This window comes from Strix aluco, chromosome 3 (genome assembly GCF_031877795.1).
Source record: "Strix aluco isolate bStrAlu1 chromosome 3, bStrAlu1.hap1, whole genome shotgun sequence".
Classification (NCBI taxonomy): Eukaryota; Metazoa; Chordata; class Aves; order Strigiformes; family Strigidae; genus Strix; species Strix aluco.
In genome coordinates this window covers 82682743-82705735 of record NC_133933.1, presented here as the reverse complement: position 1 = coordinate 82705735, position 22993 = coordinate 82682743, and the positions used below count along the sequence as shown (strand labels likewise).

General features: G+C 36.8%; 1 protein-coding gene across 4 annotated transcripts in view; it reads right to left on the bottom strand.

The window, feature by feature from the left end:
* Positions 1-5227: 5227 nt before the first annotated feature.
* Positions 5228-22993, bottom strand: part of ATG5 (autophagy related 5) — an 85139-nt gene continuing 67373 nt past the window's right edge. For 3 of the 4 annotated variants that reach the window (XM_074819417.1, XM_074819419.1, XM_074819418.1), the window contains exon 8: positions 5228-7600. In XM_074819417.1, the coding sequence (XP_074675518.1) occupies positions 7464-7600 (137 nt within the window). In that variant the 3' untranslated portion in view covers positions 5228-7463. Of the gene's footprint in view, positions 7601-11238; positions 11406-22993 lie in introns of all 4 variants that reach the window. The other variant, XR_012622581.1, reaches the window with a different exon arrangement.

The following is a 22993-nucleotide window of genomic DNA, read 5'->3' as shown; positions in this document are numbered from 1 at the left end:
ACAACCAGAAATAGGACATCACTAATTTCACTAAAAACTGACATGATTTCTTAGTGAAGGATGTTTGAGCAATAAATCAAGCTGATTTTTTCTTTTTTTAATTGCTATTATGGCTATTGTTCCAGTGATTCCTCAACAGCTGTCAAGTATAAATTTATATGCAATAAAACAAAACGGGGGGACTGTTTCCATAAGGGAGCAGATCCCTCAGATTGGCAGAGAAATTGCCTGGGTGGTTTAGCAAAAGGACACCTCATCAGAAAGGTAGAAGTCCTTGTGTGTCTTCCTACTGAAAGGTGTCAAGATGTAAAGTGCTGAAATGCTGATGATTAAAAATGACAGATCTTCTTTCTACTGCCTATACAGCCCAATTATGAATATTGACATATTTTTCTACAACTAAACCCAATATAATGGAATCTTATTCTGACTGGAAAATGAAACAGAAAAGACTTGTGACCAAAACTGAGCTTGGTATTTATTACACACGTGGAAAATGTATTCTGCTGTTCTGTATGAAACATTCATAACAGTATAAAGTAAAACTTCAGAACCATGAAACAGTAATTTTCATGACACAAAGGTCCTTGAGTGACTCCATCATCTGTTCCCTGAATAAAAAAGCAATGCCGATGATTTGGTTTTCCACAACATATTAAAACAGGAACAAGAAGTGCTTGTGCAAACCATGTCACTATTTTGTGCAGGACCTCCCAATTCCTTGCAGTTGAAGAAGGCCCAGGCCTAGGATCTGCTGCAGATGAAGAAACTCTGTAACGGTTTTTGTAAATAAATGCCTTCTTAAGCAACGAGCTAAAACAACAAAGTGAAACACCCTCTCAAGCGTACTGCTCGCTCCAAGGAGAAGGCAGCTACGGCAGATGGTGACACCAGAGGTGCCAGACATTTCACTTCACAGGTGAAAGCCAGTACACCACCACGTTCATGGAAAGAACGGAAAGGAAAGCACACGGTGGGAGCTGTAAGATGATGAGTGAACAAGAAACCTGGGTGAGATCAAGAATCCAGCTCTGTCATTTCACTCCCCACGAAGTATTTTTCTCTCGAGCCCCACCTTCACTGTGTTTTAATTCTTCTTGTTTCCCTCTCCCCTCCTCCGCACCCTTCTCTCACTGTTTTCCTACAGGGCTACCTAGTTTGTGGTAACAGCCAGCAGAAACGAACTCACACCTCAGATGTCGAAGGAGAAGCTGTGCAAGAAGGGTCATGGAGTGCTCCAGAGATCAGGGTTTTAGTCACACGCACTGTACAGTTACTGACAGCAAGCCTGCAAGGGAGAGACGGGCACTGGAGAGCAAGGGGTAGGTTCAACCCATCCCATGTCGGCTGAGGTCAAGGATTAGCTAAAAACAGAGAAGCTGCAAATTAAAGAAGAGTTGCAAGTAAGGGACATAACTCGTATGATAAAACTGTCGCAGTGGAAATAGTGAACAAGCTGTATAACTTCCTGGGTCATGCTGGCACTTTGGGGCTTGAGGGCCACTCCCACGGCCTGATCTCTGCCTCCCATTTGCCTTGTACAGACTCGGATAAACATTAAAATGAAGGAAGACCAGCTTATTTTGCTAATTTTAAACTGTGGAAAAAATCCAGTGAGAGTGTGTGTACATATGGCTGATGAAAATCAAACCTCTGAAGTGCAGATTATTTTAATTATAGCTAGAAGAGCATATAAGGTCCAAGTTTCAGCCAGATAGTTTCCATTTTGATCTTTAATTCTGTAGTGATGAAAACACTCGTCAGTGTATCTCATCACTACTGTCTAGCTGAAAGGATTACAGATTGTCTTTTTTATGGCAGTTGGGACACTACTAACCCTAAGCAACAAAATCTCAATATACACAAGGAGAAATTATATACATATTTGTATGAAATAAGACATCACCAGCTTTCACACGTGCACTCTCTTAACGTGCCTTTCACTGTAAGGCACCCACTGAAGGAAGAGGTTTCATGAACAACATTATTGATTTTTTTTTTTCCTCCACCACAGCCCCGTCTTCTCTGAAAGAGGACCTAACTTCTAGTTGCTTTTAAGACACGCATGTGAACTTGTGAAACGCATTTGACAAAGTCTAGCAAGCAATCCTTCAAATTCTGGCAGATGCAAACTATATCACATAATTGGCTTTACCTTTTCCACTGTACAATACTCACAATTACTGTGAACACTAAGATAAGAATATAACGTGTATTAGTAACTAGAGCACACATTTGTTCCCACAACGTATTCATTTTATTGTATCTGTTGACCTATATTAGTGAAATGATGCAAGGATTAAGGCTTTAAACATCTTCAGTGGAAAGTGCTATTTTAAAATCTGACGTATTTTGGCAGTTTCAAGTGCAGTAAAAGTCAAGCTCCTTCAACCTCCAACCCTAACACAGTGTTTGACTGCCTCTCTTTCTACCCTAAGTGTTTTTTATCCATATAAATACTAATAAAACCACATGGAAAACCATACCTTTAAACTTCATATAATTGTAGTTAATTTATTCATATAAAAACCTGAACTACACAAAACTCCTCTTCGTGTACCTGTTTGCATAGCTGTATTTGAAAGAAGTTTTGTATTCTTTTGTGTTCTTTAATCTATTGTTTAGAGAAACTTCTGTTTCATTTCACAGTTAAAAGAACTTAATTACTTGAATCATAGAGACATGAAAGGCAAGGGAAGAAAACATCTCTCATTTTAAACTCTTTCATGAGCTAATTTGATAGTATAACTTGAGAATCCAAAAATCTGAAATCTACTTCTGAGCATTTGAAACTTCGTATCTTTTAACCTCTCTCTCAAGAGATATTACTCAGGTTTAGTGTGACATTTTGAAATGTCACCATCCCTGTCTCAAAACCAGAAGTTTTAATGCAAAACAGACACCTAACTGCTTTAATTCAGAAATCCATTCTATATGTGATGTGATATTCTAAGAACCTCTGTGCACACTCTTTCTCATTCTAAGGGAAGAAAAAAAAAAAATCACTTCAGGAATCTCTTTCCTGTCGAAATAAACAGGAACTGCTAAAATCAATGGGTAAAGTCACTTTCCAAAAAGCCTTATTATTCTGATACAGCTACAAATTTTGAATCAAAAATATTGGGGGTGGTGGTGGTGGAGTATTTTCCCCTGAAATACACTTTTGCCATGTCAAGAAAATAACAGTGTTTTGTCAGTAAAGACAGAGTTTTGCTGAAAGGCTGAAGTTGGAAAAAGTGGTAGTACTTGCCAGAGATCCACCCCATCTCCACATTTCATCCATTTGCAGCACCAGAACAATGGCACCCATGGGAACTCTCACAATCACTAATGTGGTTCTTGTTCTAGCATGATCTGATAATCATCAATATTAGACTTCTACAAGTATGTAATCAGTTTTAACATCTACATATGGCAGCATATGAATAAATACATTCTGTAAGCTACTGCTAAATTTACAAGCAAACTAACATCTAGGTTCCTTGGAGAGTTTAAAATGATTACGTGCAAAAATGTTCAATTTGGAAAGTACCTATGAAAGGGAATAATCTATCCTTTTCTGGTCCAGTCCCTTGATTTGGTAAAGTATCACTGGCAAGCTGTGAAATTTGCTTAAACCCTTCTCTAAAGTGAACAGGCATGTTTTAGGCCTAGAAGTCTTCTAACAGTGTGCTAACACACTTGTACAGCCAAGATGCAGATTTTCCTAAATATCAAAACTGAAAAAACACCAGCTATCATCAGTGCCATAAACAAGGAGTTGTCACTCAGACCTCGTTCACCATATAAGGATATTAAGGAAAAAAAAAGGCCATAATTATTATGCAGGATATAAATAATACTGGAAGTGATGATCAAGAGTCTTCATCAGCTGACAGGTATCTGGCTGTCAGAGCAAAACACGCAGGAACACAGAATTGAAAGGATTTTTCCATTCACTGATCCCAATAACAATCAGTTCTTCTCCTTTTCACAACTTAACCTTCGCATTGGCTTGCTCCACAGCTCCCAAAACCCTTAGTCCAGAAGTGAGTGCGTTTGAAGTAGCTCAGTAGTTTTCCTTTCCATGTTTATTAATGGCTTGTTCATACTGCATGTTCCTGTGCCTGATCTGTCCTTAAGATTTAATATTTCTTCATATTCCTGCAAGGTGTCCCAATCACACCAACACACAGACCCAGCAGTATTTGCATTTCTGCCACTAAGGCAGCACAGTCCCTATACCAGCCCAAATCTCTTCTTTCTGCAGGAGCATTTGGACTCTTCCCCCTCCAATATTCCCTGTGAGAACCACTGCCCTTGCAGGCAAACACTTCCCTGCCTTTTTCTGAATTTTCTGTACCTAATGGGAACCCAGAATTACAGGTGCTTTAGCAGCATAACACTGTTGTACAAGCTCTAATTTCCCAGCAGAAATCCTTCTCCTTAGGCCCTGTGCCCACTCTGTATTCAGTTCAACATCATCTCCCATTCCTCATTTTTCAGGGCTACCAGGCCTTCAGATGTCAAGCTCACGTTCTTCCCAGTAGTGGCAATGTCATCCAACTTTTTACCAATACTTTTTTTTTTTTTTTTCCCAAAGAATTAATGGAAATTAAAACTAAAATAACCAATTTCAAGCACTTAATGAAAAGTCATCGCCTTGTGTGCTGAGTGACAGCCAGTGGTATCAAAGAAGTTAATTGGAAAATTCTCCCTTTCTTCACTGAACATTCAAAAATGGACGTAGCCATTGTCAAACAACATGAAATACAGTGAAGACAGCAACAAGATCTGTACTTTGCTTTTTTTTAAACTGTAATTTAACTTGCTCATGAGATACACTTAAATTCTAAATGCAGAGGAGTGAGTGTGCATGTATTTGGCACTTTTCCTTATTACTGAAATTAATTCAGGGAGCACTATGTTAGATTCTGACCAATTTAGACCAAATCTCTTTTTTCCAGAAGTTATAGCATTTCAAAGTGAAGAAAAATATTTTTCTTAAGCCACAACACACCTTCTGTTGCTATTGTTATTCACAAACTAAGTAAAAGAAACTACAAAAATGTGATTTAAATCAGGTAGAGCAAAGACATCACTTCATTTTTGTGATGATGTGCTTTTGTTTAGATACATCACCCAACCAGCTCTTTAAGACATTCCTACTTATTAAGTATTAATTAAATGTTTTTGTCACTCCATGACAAACATCCTTATTTAGCTGGAAATAAAGACAGACTCCAACTTTGTTTTATTTTTTAATAAAGTTTAAATAGTTAAAATAAGAGGAAAGAGTATGTTTTAAAGCCAAGCTATTTTTTTGTTCCATGCTAGGCCTTAAATGTTGGATCTACTAGCAAATATGGGCCATGAGAAGAGAGCTGTATAATTAAAATGCTGGTGTTGAATATATTAAAATAGCCAGTGACTTACCCCAGCTTACCTTAAAACAAAGGAACCACAATCTTTACAGTTTAAATGTACTGCCTCTTATCCTGATGAATGGAAAAATTATCCCTACAAAATACTTTTTTTTTTTTTTTTTTTTTTTAATATGAAGACTCTACAAAATATTTGCTTTATCCATTGGCAGGACTGAAATTCTCCAGAATATTTAGATATGTCTGCCTAAGAAAGTTTATAAATGCCAATCCAATACTGTAACAAAAATTCCAAACAACTGAAAATCAGAATAACTCAACCAAATCATCCCACTATAAGAATATTATATTTCAATTCTGCATAAACACAGATCAGCATGGTTTGGTTTGTTTTAAAATTTCTTCATGATCCGCAGAATACAGCACAGGTTTATTTCACTATTACCTTTTCCCTTCCATTTCCTTAATGTTATTTCCTCATTTACATTTAAAACACTATCTGTCTACTGACTTTTGCTGCCCCTAGGGCTTTTTTTAGCTTCAATTCTATCCTCACCCAAAGAGATCCTTCCTCTCTTGCTTCTTAAAGAGGCTTTTGTTTGTTTGATTGATTTTTGTTTTCTTCTTTTTCAGATACAGGTAAGTATCCTACCATAAAGGGAGCATGGATATGAATGGGAACAGCACTGGGAGTTAACAAGACATTTGGAAGTCAAGACTTTGAGTAGAAACTTCAACAGCTACTGTTTTTGAAAGAAAATGTCATGCTTTCTTTATATTTGATAATATTTGTCATATTTGATAATATGTCTAGTATAAACATGGTCTTGTGCCACAAACAGCCACAAACTGCAGACAAAGCAATACAGCACACAGTTTGATGAATTCAGCGTAACACAAAAAAATGGTAGAGTCCTAGTAGCAGCTGCAATGGTAACAAACATTTAGAAACCAAAGCGATCCAATAACCTAAAAATACATCTGACAAACTCAGGAAAAATCTGTGCAATGAGATTAGAAGCTTCCAAATTTCAGACTGATTGCTCAGGGACTGCAGTAGAAAACTAAACTCAGATGTAAGGAAGTATTAGCTTGGAAAAGACTCAGCTCTCCAAAATTCAAAATTATTAAAAAGCAATACATCTGTTCATCATTCTATGATTTAACTGTTTTCTAGTCTATGGGAATAAACAGCAGGATACAATAATTTGCAACATCCGTTTACTTTTTTTTTTAAAACTTTTTAAACTAAATTAAGAAAATATTTTTACAGAAAAAAAATATTTAGATGAGCACAAAGAAATGCCATGACAAATCCTGAGACAAATTATCCTACATCTTTGCTAGTCTATGAAAACTGGTTTGAATAATAAACATACTGGAGTATTCAGTGACAGCATACAAAGCAAAAGTATTTGTAAATTATTAAGTTGTGCATGTTTTTAAATGACAAAACATGCTCACGAGTTTACTTTAAAATCTCTCACTGCTTGTTATCAAAGTTAAAAGATCATTTGCATACCAATACACATACTGTAAACATGAACTTCTCATTAAGGAAAGATGGGTTTACAGTAATTTGATCTTTTACAAAAAGCTATTGGTAACTGAATCTCTCAGTGTCTAACTTTCTAGAAAATTAAACCAATGTTTCCACTCTCAAAGTTGAAACACTACCTCTTTAGGAAACAGCCCTGTTTATTTGTTAATCAGAAATACAATCAAGTGGCAGATTTCCATTTGCTCTTCAGCTGACGGTTTCAGCTTCATTATATTTTACAAGAAAACAGGAGACTTGTAGAGGTCCTGTAAATTCTTCCATATCGCAACTGATTTAATTACAGCGGTGAAGAAAAGCAGCAGTGATGCAAAATAAGATCAGCCCAATTGCCCTTATCTGATGATAGGATCTCTCTTCCTGTTTGGCTTGCAGCAGTGAGGACTTCTTGTTTTGTTTCGGGTTTTTTTGTTTGCTTTTTTTTTTTTTTTTTCTTCCTTTTTCTGGTCAGGCTGCCTCTGTCAAGACTGACAGAAGCAAGAAGTTGACATGCCCTTATAATTCCAGCTTGAGAATGATTCTCATGCCAATATAGCCGAGTTTCAATCAGTAGGTCGAGGAATGATACTAATGTGGAGAAAATTATCTGGATAGCTCATATGTTCACTTAGCCACTGTATGGGTGTTTCCAGCATTGGCTCAATTCCATGAATCATCACTTGAGTCTTCTGCTCTCCATCTAATTCAAAGAAAAAGAGAAACCACTAGTATACCATTCAAAGTTCACAGAAAGATTAAACATTTACTTATACTTAATTTACAGTAGATTTAACTGGTGTTACAGAGTTTAACATTTAACAGAACAAAAAGCAGAAAATATTGGTATGGAGAATGCTGAGATTTCTATCATCTAAAACAGAAACTCTGTTAAAATTAATTCCAAGAAAAAATTTGGTTAAAATGGAACTTAATGAAAGTGCCACTCTTCTTATTAGTTGCAAGGGTTTTTTTTCCCTACAGTGATCACAGCTTGGTGTCAACACAGTTAAGGCACATCCATCTCGCCTGGCTATAAACCATATGAATTTTACACAGATCATGCTTAAGATGTTGAGCTTCCTAAGATGTACTAATAAAGTTGTATTCTTAATACTGCAATCTCCTGGAAGAGCTGGACTACATGTAATATGTCACACATATAATATTCCTGAAGTAATTTTGTTTTGCTAAGAATAATTTACTTGTCTCTAGTAATATTTCAGACTTGCTCAGAAGGCTGAGTTGGCACCAGCTTTTTCTCACTTAGTTTCATCTCTTGGAAAAGCTAAGTTAGCAAATGATTCACAGTATGACAAGAATATTTTCTAAGAATATTTCAATTCTTTTTATTTATACTTGTCCCGGAGGATGCAAGTACTTTGATCCTTTGATTCAAATGATGGGAACCAGCTAAAGCAACTGACATAACTGTCATGAAATGAACTAAAAAAAACCAAAAAATGAAAATTTATTTCAGAGCCTTGAGACGAGAACAGCATCTGAAATATGCTCCAAATAATGGTTAGGGGGAAAAAAAAGTAGGCAGTGACCTTTTACTGGTTTTATACTATACTCTGGCATTCTCACATGGACCTACCACAGTGAAATCCACATTCAGTGCTTCAAAATAGCCCTGCCTTCTCTAATTGGCGTTTTATACCCCCCTTCTGCTGTCTATATTACAGAACAAACCACTGTGCTGCCCAAGAGTTGCATGGAAGAGAGCAAAATGTAGAAGTGAAGGTACCGTTACTAGCTCTTTCAGTCAGCCACCCCAGTTGTAGCATAATTCCTATTTTATAACATAGATAAAATCTTAATTTATTTGGTAATCAAAATGATTTGACAGCTGCCTGAGGAAGTTTGTATTATACCTGGGTACCTATGCCAACACAGGCTAAATTAGACTAGGAAGAACCATCCTTGAACATGCTGTTGACTTTATGCTAGTAATAATTCTTCCTGCAGAAGCAATTATGTTTGCCTAAAATAAAACATTATACATTATTTACATGTTACCTACATATGGTATCATATTCTGTACAAATTATTGATTAAATATATAAAGCTTGATTCTCTAAATGGCATAGTATACACATTATCACACTAAATTAAGCATGAACAATTGCTGGTTTCTGGTCTTATTGCAGACAGGTCAGAAGAACGCAGCATGTAATTTAAAAATAAACTTCTGGTATTTCCAACCAAAGCAGGTATTTATTGGGCTGAAACATTATCAGCCAGATTGTCAAGAGTATAAACTCCAAAAGAAAAGACTTAGAAACCAAGTTTTTACACTGAGAAGTTAGGGAACATCTAAATATTTTTAATATTAAAAGTAATTCCCAAATATATGTATTTAACACTTTTAAATTCAAATCTATCTATGGTATTCCATAAATTTGCCACAGAGTTGGTGACCTTTTTTTACATTTCATAACATTTAATTTTCAGAAATAACAAATTTGCATACACAGATGGCAAAATGCTATTTCGGCATTAGTACTGTGCTAGCCACCTATATATAGCTGACTCTTCTTAGCAAAAACTTGCACTAAAAATAGATTAAAAGCTCTAGAACCTCAGTATAATTTTCTTGCCATTGGAGGAAAGGCTTATAAGTAATAAACACTTCGTCTTTTCTTTTACTGTGTGACAGAACATTTTTGGATGTGTGTGCATGTGCATACTAACTTGATGCCTCTTGCTTAAAAATGAAATGCAGTTAATCTGGGTGTCCCCATTCCCTGCTCCCTACCCAACTTCGTCCCTTTCTCATACAAATCTTTTATTCTGTTCCTCAGCAAACTGAGAAAGTCTCAGAGGTCAATGTAGAATTTACAGTTTAATTAAAGTCTAAATCTCTGCATTAGCATTGTTTGTCCTTTAGTATTATCTCTGACAAAGCATCACTTCTCCTTAATTCCTTTTCCCCTTGAGGCCTGACTAAAGAGATCTTATCTACCAATTCTGTATTTACTGTAGCAGCCTTTCACAAAATCCATTGTTTTTACTTCAGCATTCTTCCCTCCTTTTGTTACTAAAGACCATAAACTCTCACTTAAGTCACATTTACCCAAACTTTCCTCAACTTTCAAGTTTTCAGTAACTTCCCCATTTTGAACCACATTCAGAGCCTCTCTCCTATAGATGGCTCCTCCGCTTTATGTAGCAAAAAGTTGTCAACAGCAAATACACTAAAAAATTTACTGGAAAATATTATTCTTTTCTCAACAGATGTCTAATTCATATCCACCATTACCACTGTGATCTGGGTTCTGGATGATTTGCCAGCTATCAGGAAAGCTTCATCCACCTGATATGTAGATATAATAGATTTACAAAACATTTTTCCTTCCATTACTGTTCATAGTCTTAAGAGCGTATTTATGCATCTTGACACACCAAGTGCTGTCCTCTTCTTCCCCAACCCATATTCTATGATAACAAGAAGTCTTTTTAGACTGACAAAATGCCTCTATAGAAGTGTGCAGGTTGCTAAACACAACATACATTTAAATGAGTGGTATAAGATTTAAATGACTTAATTACAAAGATTAATGCCATTCTGTGTCATTGGACCAGGCCTATAAAAATTAGGGCAAGTAATTCTGCTCATCTGTAGTGCACAGGGTCCAGACATGATAATATCATTACTGTCAATACCCATTTTACAATATTCAGTAATGTAGTAAAAAAACCCCATGATTTCCTCAAAAACAAGAAGTTCAAATTTTCCAGTCACCTCATTGACTTTTTTTCCCTTTTAAGATCATGACAGAACTGAGTTACATGTTAGCTATCATATGACCTAAAGATGGTTTCTTTTACTTTGTTGCAGATTAATCTCAGGAAGATGATGGAAGTGGAAATATCAGAAAAATAAAAGCATAGAAATACAGGTTTCATAGGCAGTTTTTATAATGTGTGTGCATAGTAACTATTTACTTAAAATAGGAGTATTTTTATTACTGAAGTGATGCACAAATAATAAATACTATTTTGGCATTTACAAAACAAAAAAAAAGCCTCAAAACCAATTGAGTCATCAGAGTGGTTGTCCGACAATGAAATGATTTTTCTTTGCTTTCCTTGTGGAAATCCACAAATACAGAAGGCACTACAGCCCCAAGAATTCACTACTGGCAAGTGATAAGCACAGATTATAAAGCTTTCTGGTAAAATTTAACAATATTCCATCTCCTGAAGGCAGATAACTATGCTTACATGTTGTGCACTACGACATTGTTGAGACATTTCAGATCACTTTATTTAGACACTAACTCAAAGGCTGAAACACTTAAAGTAGGTACCTGACCCCAGGCTAATAAATCATACCATGTCAAGTCAGAAGAGTTTTCCAACAGGCAGCTCTCAAGTGAAGGGTTTAAGAAGAAGTCTGCTTCTCTCTCATCTACAAGGTGCCTCAGTGTTCCTGATCAGGAAACCACCTTGATCCAGCCAAAGAAAGTATCGGCAAAGGACTGTCTTTTGCAGATAGGCATCTGCTGAAAGTAAGCAAGAGATAATGGCGATTGCATCTCGACAGAGTCCTTGAGGCAGTGGCTCAAAGCCCTCCTCAACCTAAGGCAGCTTGAGTCCACTCTCCCTTCTTTAAGAAGAGTGTCCTAACTACTACAATATTTGCTGCTAATTCCAAGATTCCTCTGAAAACCCTTAATGTACAAGAATCAGTGAGACACAGAGAAAGAACAACGGAGAGAAAATCTGTAGTCTTCAGAGAAGGTAGGAAGACGTGCAATGTCATGGTATTACATGATAAGTTTTTCTATTTCCTTTAGCTATAAGTTATTGCTTGCAGAGTAAACCACTCAATACTAGGAAACAAAAGTATTCAATTAGCTGATTCAGCATCAATTCAGATTGTTACACATTCCCCTGCTGCAATCTAAATACATTTTTCCACTGAATTATCTTTTTATTTAGAAAGGAAGAATTAAAGATGGAGGGAAAAGAAGAGATTGTTTTTGAGATAGATTCAAGCACTTAAGAACAGAATAGTGAGAAGGCACTACTTCTGGCAAAGGTACATATTTCAGCCATTTTTCACTTAGATCAGCACCACAATACTCACCAATGCTGCAGCTACATACTCTCACCTACAGCCAGACCACATCTGTGATGCACCACTTAAAATTCTTTAGTGGAAACCTCTCCCTTCTGATTTCTGGCCTCTAGCAATCACCTGTCAGGGCAATTTAGCTGGCTTAAATTCCTTCACTGACAGACAATACAAGATATTCAGGATTTAGCAAAAATGTCCCTAGAGTGCTTTGATTAGAATCCTCTGTATGCAAGTCCTCTACATAGCAAGTCCCAGAACCTGCCTGTAGTCATCAAAATGGACAATGCAGAAACCACAGCTTCTTACTCAGGGCAGCACCACTTACAAAATTGGCTTTAAAACCCTAAAAAGGGAAATAGAACCCTGTGCTTCAAAGTAGGAGCAAACAATGACCTTCTTGCATGATACAAGGCCACAGGACTACATTGGACAAGAACACTAAAAAGTGTAAGGAGTAACTATAACTAAGGAAACTGTCTAGTAGTAGCAGCCTTATCAATAATGGAACTAGTTTCAAGCTATGAAGCAGGGCATAAACATTTGCTTGCTTATCTTCAGAATAGATCATATATTTTGGATTAGATGATACTAAAGGTATTCCTGACAATAGGTTATACCACACTGTAGGAAAACAAGACACATCTTGGGTCAGGGTTAGAAGGAACAGAGTTCTCCTTTTGTGGCTGTGGTGTAGTTGCTTTCCCTTCCACCCTTCCTGCTCCTCAGATTACCAGGCAGGAGAATAGGCCTTTAGGTGTAGATACCCTGAAGCAGTCAGAGCACTCCTTGACAGCGTGTGCTCAGCAGCTGGTGCCTGGGACATCTCTGAATCTGAAGAGACACACCAACATCTTCACCAGGTACATTTTAATCTACTTCTTTAGGATCTCTTAGGAAATTACTTACAGATACATAGCTTTGAGTAATGTGCTTCATGTGTAGATGCAGCCACTAAATTCATTACTGATAGATACTGCTGACTCAATTTTTAAAGTCTAAAGCCAAAGCTGGGTGGGGCTAAGTCCCTGGCAAGCAAAGGTGAAAATTTTCTTCTTGAAAGTAGACTTCTGGTCTAGCACAGAGGATTGCATATGAAACTATTTGCAATCATTTACAAAAGACTGCACTATATTAGCAAGCAAATTCAAAGACTATGTTCTAACCTGTAACCACAGGTGGTAAGAAAGAACTGGATAGTGGTTGAAGTTATCTGTCCTCTCTCTAGGCACCTCAGGTGGGATATTCTAGGATGTACAGAGAAGAGACAGCCCCAGACAAGCCCCATCGTCTAAAGAAGTACTCCAGTGACTTCTGCATCAGTAGTGGAATATAAACAAACAAGCACTTGACGAACATACTTCACTTCTGCACTTTTAAGTAGGTAACATCTCTAAAAAAACCCAAAACCTCTATGTTGTCAGTAATGTTCAGTCTGATACAGGGATCTTTCAACTACTAGCACTGAAACTGATGAATAGCATCTAACTTGTCCAAAACTGAAACCAGCTCCAATGTCTGATATTAAAATTGGCAATGACTGGATACCATTTATAACAAAACAAGCTTCACTATTATTTTCATTGCGTGTGCTACAAAAATCACATGTGCTCATAAAATATCCATAAACTTCAAAAAAATTAAGCTAAGGGGTATTTATGAACATTTTGACATCACTGTTGTAATATTTACTTTAGCCAGATACCATATCTTTTCTAATTTATGGCAAAATATTTCTTTGCTCAGTGAGCAAGCTTAGCTACAGAATGAATTCAACCCATCTATAAATCAAATATTCACACTTGGCTTTTCTTATATATTTTTTTTTTAAATAATTAGAACTTAAAACATATTATTTCAGGCTTTTCCATTCATAAAGTCAAATCTAACTGGAACATTTCTGCAGTCAGTTTCTGGCATGTGTATATGTAACAGCAACCAAAGTACAGAAACATGGCAAGATGTTCAGATTCCACAGTAATGATGACCTCAGTATACAGGTCTCAAATAGAAAAACAAACGTATTTTAAACAAATCTTACCTACTCAGCTGAGTACTAACAGGTGCTCAGTACCTATGCAATTTTATGGGAAGTACATACCAAAAAAGATGAGCTTGGTCAAATCTTGGCCAAACAATCACTTGCTCTTTGAACGAATGCAGCACAAGTACTTCAGACAATGAACACTTAACTTCTCTTTGCTGATACAAAATATTTTCTACTTAAGAAATTATAGCTTTGAGGTCTAAGGTTACTACAGATTCTATTGAGCAGGGGGTTTTTTTAGTTAAATTTTTTAAAATAGGAATAAAATCTTAGCATGAGTTTTCAGAAGCTTCACACTAGCCTATTTCAGTGATCACATCCCAGGTTTTCCTTACTTTTCCATGAATTCCACCCTATTGCAAAAAAGACCCTGCTCACCACAGTAGTAGGGTCCATTGCTAGAAGTGACTCATTTTCCATAGCAATCTTAACACAGTTTTCACCTCACTTTAATCACACAAACTACCAAAATCCTTATTCCCTTCCTCTCCCCTAATTTGGAATAATTATCAGTTTAAACAGAAACACGGATGATATATTGGATCACAATCAGCAGGATATGCTATTCAGTATACTCTTACCAAGAGCAAGAACACACAAAAAATTCTGCAAAGCTGATGCTAAAATAGCCTAGCCACAACAAAAGGTTGCTCTGACCTCAAAAATTTAGGGGCTGATATGTGACACAAAAGCACAGGACTGACTTTTCCTTCCTGCCTACATATCCCACCAGGCCTGAGGAAAACCACTGATGCTGATTTCAGGTGAAGAACTTGCACACAGAAATACATGGTCAATGCATCATTCAGAACAAGTCTCTTTCCTCAAAATGATTCTGTATCGGGAATAAACACAAGATGTGGTTTGGAGAATAAGAACTTCAGTTCCTGGATATAATCTAACTGCCCAATATGAATATAAATAAACAATCAGGTAGCTCTGGTTAACTCACAGCAACAAGATGATAGCTCTCATTTTAACCACTGGTAGTAAGATGAGTTCAGTTGCTCAAACAGAAGGTCACAGTTTTCCTAAATACATGTTCTCAGCTCTGGATATTCTTGGTATCTACACAGATATCCCAGAGAGCTTTTAAGTAATGGCAAGTTCCTGTCCTCAAAGCCAACTAACGTTAAATAAAATCCACAACTTTGTATTTTATTTAAAAATCTCTTTTAAAAGGAATGTTAATTTTTATCAGGTTTTCTGAACGAGTCCTTACAGGTAACAGGAGTGCTTAATCTATCTTTTCTAACTCATTATTTTGATTTTTAAAATTCTTCTTCAAAATAAACAGTTCAAAACATCAGTTTCTCTCCATCATGGAGTGTTTTGTCATTCATATTAAGTGTCAATTTTGCCCTTGATGTCATCTGACCAGAGCCCCTCATAAGAACTACTGCTTCTTAGTCCAAAATGCTATGATAGAACCAGACCTGTATCAGCCCCAGTGAACTCTGTTCTTGTACAGTACTTAACTACAGAAGCCCAACTCCACGCAAGATATCTCAAGTATTCCTCCATTGTGACACTGTCATGAAGTCCATATGTGAATATGATTTCACTTTAATTACTGCTGTATTTCTTTACATGGTTTTGACATAGGTCAGTTGGCTGATCTCTACATGATCTTCTCATGGCATAAACATCTTCCTACTTGACTTTAGACATTTGTGACTTAAAGGAGAGGAAAAAAGTTTCTTTGTCACAGTTCTTAGTATGATTATATTCCCTGGATTATATTCCAGCACAGTACTAGCTTTCTCTATCCCCAAAACGAAAGTAGATGAATATGCAACATTATTATCTACATTATCATGAAATACTGAGATAAAATCAAATACTTGGCATCACCCCTATTCATAATTTTCTTATGTTGTTTTTCCTCTCTTATTATTTCCAGTCATCTTCTACCTCAAGTCTATCCTTAGGTTAGGTAGCCACATTTCTGAAACATAACAAAAAATGTGGATTAAACTTATCACCACAAGCAAAAGTTTATTACAACTTGGAGCAGTTTATGAGAACTTGGGTTACACTTCTAATCTCATAGCAGCCAGAAAGTACATATACAATCTAGAAAACTTTTTTCTATTTTACTGAAAAAGGTTTTAGAGAAAGTGAATTTGGCTTCAAACACCAGTAAATCCAGGTTGCCTGAGCAGACTACTTTTAACAATTCTCCATGCAGTCCAATACAGTTAACAGTATTTGACAGTAATGCCATCTAAGACAACCAAGGGGATTTTTCCTTCTGTGAAAGAGTTCATGCAGCTCAACAGAAAAGCAGAGGATGAAAATGAAAGCTTTACTTAACTACACTTAGTTGTTTTTTCTTTTTTTTAATTTTTATTCTTGTCTATTTAATAGAAGCTTTTTAATGGGATTGTTGTAATAAGTCCCAAACTAATTTATGACAGAACCCTAAAATACTTTTCTTAAATATCTAACATTTTAGTAGTTAAAAGGTTTTAGAAGACCTTACAATGATTGAGCCTGAGATGCTTCCCATCAAACATGTAGCTTCAGGCAGAAAAGAAAAAAACCAAATAATTTTATAAGATGAAGCTCCTAGGAAATACTCTTATACTCCTTCTTACTTAGCACCAGTGCCTTAGCCTCAGTCCTGAACCAAACAATAAACCTGTGCTAGTTTATAAAAGACTGGGGTTAGCAATTGAAGCTTATAAAACAATTTTCTGCAACACGTTTAAGTTGGTCTATGCACATGTGAACAAAGTGGCAAAGTTCATTGCAAATCATGCTGCTGTTCCATGTAACAAGCAAGCACACAATACATTTATGTGTACAAGGAACAGGCAAGGTGTGCATTAAAAGATAAGCACTTGAATGCATGACAAATTGAGCCCAACTCATCCATGATATGTTTTCCATTGTTGAAGGAGAGCTAAATCACTTTTAGGAGCTGTGTAGCTTTTCTAAACAGCAGGCATCTTGACTTACAAAAAGTTAACCCTTTCATGCACTATGTCCTTAATTTGATTTAAGGTTTCCCTTCCCTCTAAACTGTGTACAACTGACCCTCAGAAATTAAGGCTATCTCTGTGTACAGCTAGGGAGCTAAATGTGATCAATATGGCTCTTGAAAAAAATTAAACATTTGATAAAGATCTTTCTCTATAAAGACTGGTATAAAGCAAATCAATTTGCTGTAAAAGACCTCTTGTGCTAATAGTTTGTGAGAACTTTTATAGTGTATTTTTTTTTCAAAATACTGTTATGCCAAACAATTAAATAGCAAATTCTCTATACAATCATATTATATATTTTCTGTGCATATGCACATTCATAATACTTTTAAAGGTTTTTAATGGCATTCTTGAACTTTCAACCTCTATTTTATTTCAATTGCAAGTTACTATAATTCACATCATGCCCGTAAATACTCTTCAATACTAATGGTCGTTCATCTTTTATAATGAATTTTTCAGCTAATCAAATGATGAACTATTCCTAGCAAGGCGAAGCAAAGAATTACTGTTGCTGCAAAATCATTGTCAATGCAGAAAAGACCAGCACATTTACTTGTTTTCATCAAGCCATAATGCTAATTGTTAGTTTATTTGCCCAGTTTAATAAATCAAACTCAAAAGTGGACATTCAAACATAATTAGTTTAAAAACATTTGCCTGAAAAGTGATAAGCAATATATACAGATCAAAGGCTTAATGGTTGCTATTTCATGTTTTCTACCTTCCCCCATTTAACTGGAGAAAAATAAACTGGTTTTGCCTTTTTTAAAGTGCTACTTCCAGTAATATTATGATGATATTTAACAAAGTAAACAACTTCACAAGCAAATTACACATGAAAATGGAGATGAGCTATTCAATTAACCCCAAAGTATGGATAGTTTTGTTCCATGTCTGACAAATTCTTCAACCTCTGCTAAGCTGATCCGTAAAAACTTGCCTAATTGAATCCATCGATGTGAAAAACCACAGGCTCAAGTCTGTACTGCATACATCAAGCTGAAGGATTTCTGCTTCAGCCATGGCGGTAATAGTCAGTGGGGTCAGGTCAAAGAGGGTTAAAGTGAGTCAGGATATAGCCAAAGGAATACATCAAACACTGATTTTAAAAGGGCAATTAATCTTAGACAGAAATGCTTCCTGGGGAATGAGATCTCAATCTTAAGAGCACACTACATGATGTAGCAGTAAAAATGTACATATACAAGCTTAGAGAGCTTTCATCCTGTGATCACAAACAGAAGGGGAGTGCTGTTTATCAGAGAAATACAAACCCTTGCTAAAATACTTACATTAGCTTCTTCCGGGCCCTTGCTCATTGAAAAATAAATTCTTTAATGAGCAGGCAATAGAGTTTGCACACATGAAATATCTTTTCTGTACATCCACTGTAAGTTCTTTTGAACAGCTAGTAGATTAAAGTATTTAGAGATCTCTACCACAGTAAAATTAAAGAATTTACTCTTGAAAAATTCAGGAAAGAGTGGATAAAGGAGTAATGGAATACCTGAATGGCTCTTTACACTGAACAGTAACTTTAAAAATAAATAAATAAATAATCGCTCCCCCCCAATAGCTACCTGTTCAGCGTTAAGATTGGAAGTGAATTTTCATCAAAAGCTCGTTTTAATTTTTCCATTCCAAAATATCAAAAGAGTTAGCTTCAAAGCTGATAGATTATAATATAATCTTTATTTTTAAAGAGAGTTTGACTAGTAACCTAAGTATTCTTTTTATTCGAGTTCAGAAATCTTCCACTTCACAGCAGAAAAGTAGATTCATAAAACTTACAACACATACATACAACATATGCAAACAGAATTTGCTAAGTTAGTATCATTAATTAGTTCGCAATATTACTAAGCTATGTGGACAAAACACTTCAGGTACATAGCTCTGAAATGAGTTACAGCTGATTTTGCCGCATTAGTTTGCAATTTTGAAGACAGCTGGCTTTGCAACCACCCTTCCATCTGAGAATACTGACCCCAATATCACAAGTGGCAGAATGGCATCTATTTGTGTATCTGGTCCATACATCTGGCTTCTTTACTTAAAATGCCAGTGAGTAACAGTTGGCATTAAGATACTGGCCTTAGTGAAGCTTCCCAAAGTGTAGCCACTCATTGCATTTTCTCATTGTAAGTGTGGTGATGATACCATCAGGAAAAAGGGCAAGGAGTGTAAGGGGCATTCAAATCTTCCATGACTATACCACCTCTGTGCATATGCCAAGCCACTGCATAAGACTATGGTTTTGACATTAAGAAAAAGTTTTACCTTTGTTTTCTTACAAATATCCTCCAAATTGCTACAAGTGCCAAATAAGATAGAAAGTACAATTTATCCACTGAATGGGAAGTTATCAAAATCTCTGATTAAAATGAGGTATTCAAGAGGGGGACAACTACTATTAACAAGTGCTTCTCCTTGAAGAAGAGAATCCTTAAAGAAGAGAGTAGGACACAATAAATAGTGTTTATTAGTGGATTACTCTACATTATCGGTAAGGCTCCTACTTTTCTCTTAATTATTTTTTGTAGGTCCTTTAGTTTGAAGGTTCTCTTTAGTCCTGTAAGATGTTTTATCTCCTGGGAAAATCAGGTTATACCTATACGCATCAAGGCAGAATAGAACAAGACTGCAAGAGAGAAGCAAGGAAGATGGGAACGATTTTTCTCAGCCCCCCCTTAAAGATACAGTCCATATACCTGATTTAAAGGTATAGATGTAGCTCAAAATGGACCAGAACCCACTCTCTGACCTCAGGGCAAGTGTCAGAGAACAGCTCATGCCTATTCAGCTGAATTATCTCCCCTTTCATATTGCTTACTGAGAATAGTCCCCAGACTGTTAATCCATAAACACTGCTCAAATTTTCTGAGAGAGTATTAATTGGCCTAGACCAAAATTATGACAGAGAACTGCTAATAATCATACAGCACAAACACCACATGTTCTAGCCCTCTTTTGTTTACTAGTATAAATAAAAACACTGACACCACAATGTCTAAATCCAGCCGTGCACTGCAGTGTCCTGGTTGAGAATTTCATGTTGCAATTCTTCATGAAGGTTTACTGCTGTCTCCTGAAAGCTCTTGTATACCCACTAAATTCTCCAGTTATACTTGCACCAGTTACAGTACTAAAGCCAGCAGTGATTATACAGCATGTGAACATTTAACAGCATGATGACCCCTACTGAAAAAAAGAATTCTGGGGCATTCTCACATTTTCTATGAAACTAACCATAAATGATATCCTGTAAATCTATACACTTTGTGTACTTTAGCTGTTGCTGACAAGCTTGTTTCTGTGAGCAAAGATATATGAGAATCGAGAAGAAAGGTTTGTTTTGTGTTTTTTTCTGTGAAGTTTTTGATGACTCAGTCATACTGAGTGACCTCTGTGATCTCCTTGGGGTAAGACAAACTGATTTAGATCAGGATTCAGAAAAAATCCAATTCTTCTTAACTCTGCTACTGGCCTCAGTGTGACCAGCTGCAAGCCACATCACCCCTCTGTGCCTCTAATTTCTCCTTCCTTTTTGTATCTCTTCACTCATCTTTTGTCTAAGTGATAAGTTCTGTGGGAACACACTGCCATGTCCGTACAACGCATAAAGAACCTGATGTCTCCTCCTAAAATACAAAAAATGTTCCTTTTAAAACTGAAAATTCACCACAACCAAAACATTTTGTCAAGATGTTTTGATTCCAACAGTTTTAGGAAAAGTCATATGTATGGCAGATTACTGACAGAAAGCTTGCCCAATTTCTAGTAATTTTCCACAATCTTTTCTTGACTGCCTAGATTTCAGATCCATAGCATTCCATCAGGGATTTGGGGGTAGGACGCTGGTGCTCCCAGGAAGCGCAGCTCTGCTGCAGCTCATGAAGAAGACCACTCCAGGATGAAAAATCCCACCTCTCTTCTGCAGAGAATTTTAGAAGTGCTGGCTTGTGATTTCTAAACAGAATAAGCTAAGTTTTGAAAAAGTTATTTGCTCTGTGGAGGATTTTACTTTCTCCATTTCATACTACCACTGTTAATAATAGACTTAAAAAACTTTGTTGTGCCTGAATAAAGTCATTGGCCTTCTGACAAATTTAAAGAGAACAGTCTGGAGTCTGATACTAATAAAACTTATTGGGTGGCCAACAGAACAAATATAGCTGAAGCTGAACAAATTTCTAAAGGCTTGTCCGAGAAACAGGATTATTCCCCTACTTGCTGTACCTCTTCCTACATTCTACCCTTTTGAATGTGCATGCATGTGCATGCCCAGAAACCACTTCTAAGTCGCAAAGAAAAAGCACATTACTTTTGTGATATTAAGACAGTTGCTGGATGGAAGAGGAAAAACTAGACTAGAATAATAGAATATTTCAGTTGGAAGGGACCTACAGTGATCATCTAGTCCAACTGCCTGACCAATTCAGGGATGTCAAAAGTTAAAGAATGTTATTAAAGGCATTGTCCAAATGCCTCCAACACTGACAGGCTTGGGGCATCAACCATCTCTCTAGGAAGCCTATTCCAGTGTTTGACCACCTTCTTGATAAAGAAATGCTTCCTAACGTCCATTCTAAACCTCCCCTGGTGCAGCTTTGAATCATTCCCATGCATCCTATCACTGGATACCAGGGAGAAGAGCTCAGCACCTCCCTCTCCACTTCCCCTCCTCAGGAAGCTGTAGAGAGCAATGAGGTCACCCCTCAGCCTCCTGTTCTCCAAACTAGACAAGCCCAAAGTCCTCAGCCACACCTCACAGGACATTCCTTCCAGCTGTCACCAGCTTTGTTGCCCTCCCCTGGATGCATTCAAGGACCTTCACATCCTTCTTAAATTGTGGGGCCCAGAACTGCACACAGTACACAAGGTGAGTCCCCACCAACACGGAATTCAGGAGGATAATCACCTCTTTTGACCTGCTGGTTATGCTGTGTTTGATGCTCCCCAGGATGCAGGTTGCCCTCTTGGCTGCCAGGGCACACTGCTGACTCATGTTGAGCTTAGTGTCAAACCAGCACCCCCAGATACCTTTCTGCAAGGTGGGTCTCTCCAGCCACTCCTCTCCCAGTTTATACTTATGCCCAGCATTAACCCATCCTAGGTGCAGAGTCTGGCATTTGGACTTCTTAAATTTCATCCCATTTGCCACTAGGAAAGGTGCAGAGGGCTCACGACTTACCAAATGGATAATCCTTGTACAGTCAATTGAGGTAACGTTGGAGCAATCCTTAAAACCAAGTTATGCTTGCTGTTTCCAGAGAAATTCTATGCAGAAAGACCACAACCAGCCCTATATCCACACCATGTTTTTTCTTTTCTTTTGAGAGAAGCAAGACAGAACAGTCTGTATACACAGAAGCCCTCTCTGATTATTCAAAGAGCTTGTTTAGAAATGAAGATGGCTAACAAGAAGCCATATAAATAGCACAGCTGCCACACTATTAACTCTCAGATTATTTGCACCTTTCTGTGTAGTCATGACCAATTAATTCTATATTAATTCTGTAGTCATGACTATTAATTCTATAGTCTCGAGCCAACCTCTGGACTTCCACCCCTTTTGATCAAAAAGAACTACTAAATCAAAAGGCATGCAATTTTAACACAGAGAAAAATTAAATCTTTCCACTTCAACTTAAAAAGAAAAGGTAACTGGGGCAGGTAGATGTGTGTGGGTGTAAAAAAAAATTAAAAAAAAAATCAAAAAGTCAGAAATCAGACAGATGAAAGGCAGATGCAGAAGGATAATCCAAGCAGATGGCCTGGTTAGGAAAAGATAAGTCACAAATAATGACTCACACCAGAAAGGAGACGTACGTGATGACCTCCTCTAACATGGAGAGCAACCACCGAGTCAAGGACACAAGGAGAGTGGAATAGCTTAAGTAGTGGTCTGAAGTTCAGTTCTGACCTGCAAGATGACTCTCATAGTAAACGCTGGACTAGAATTCTTAT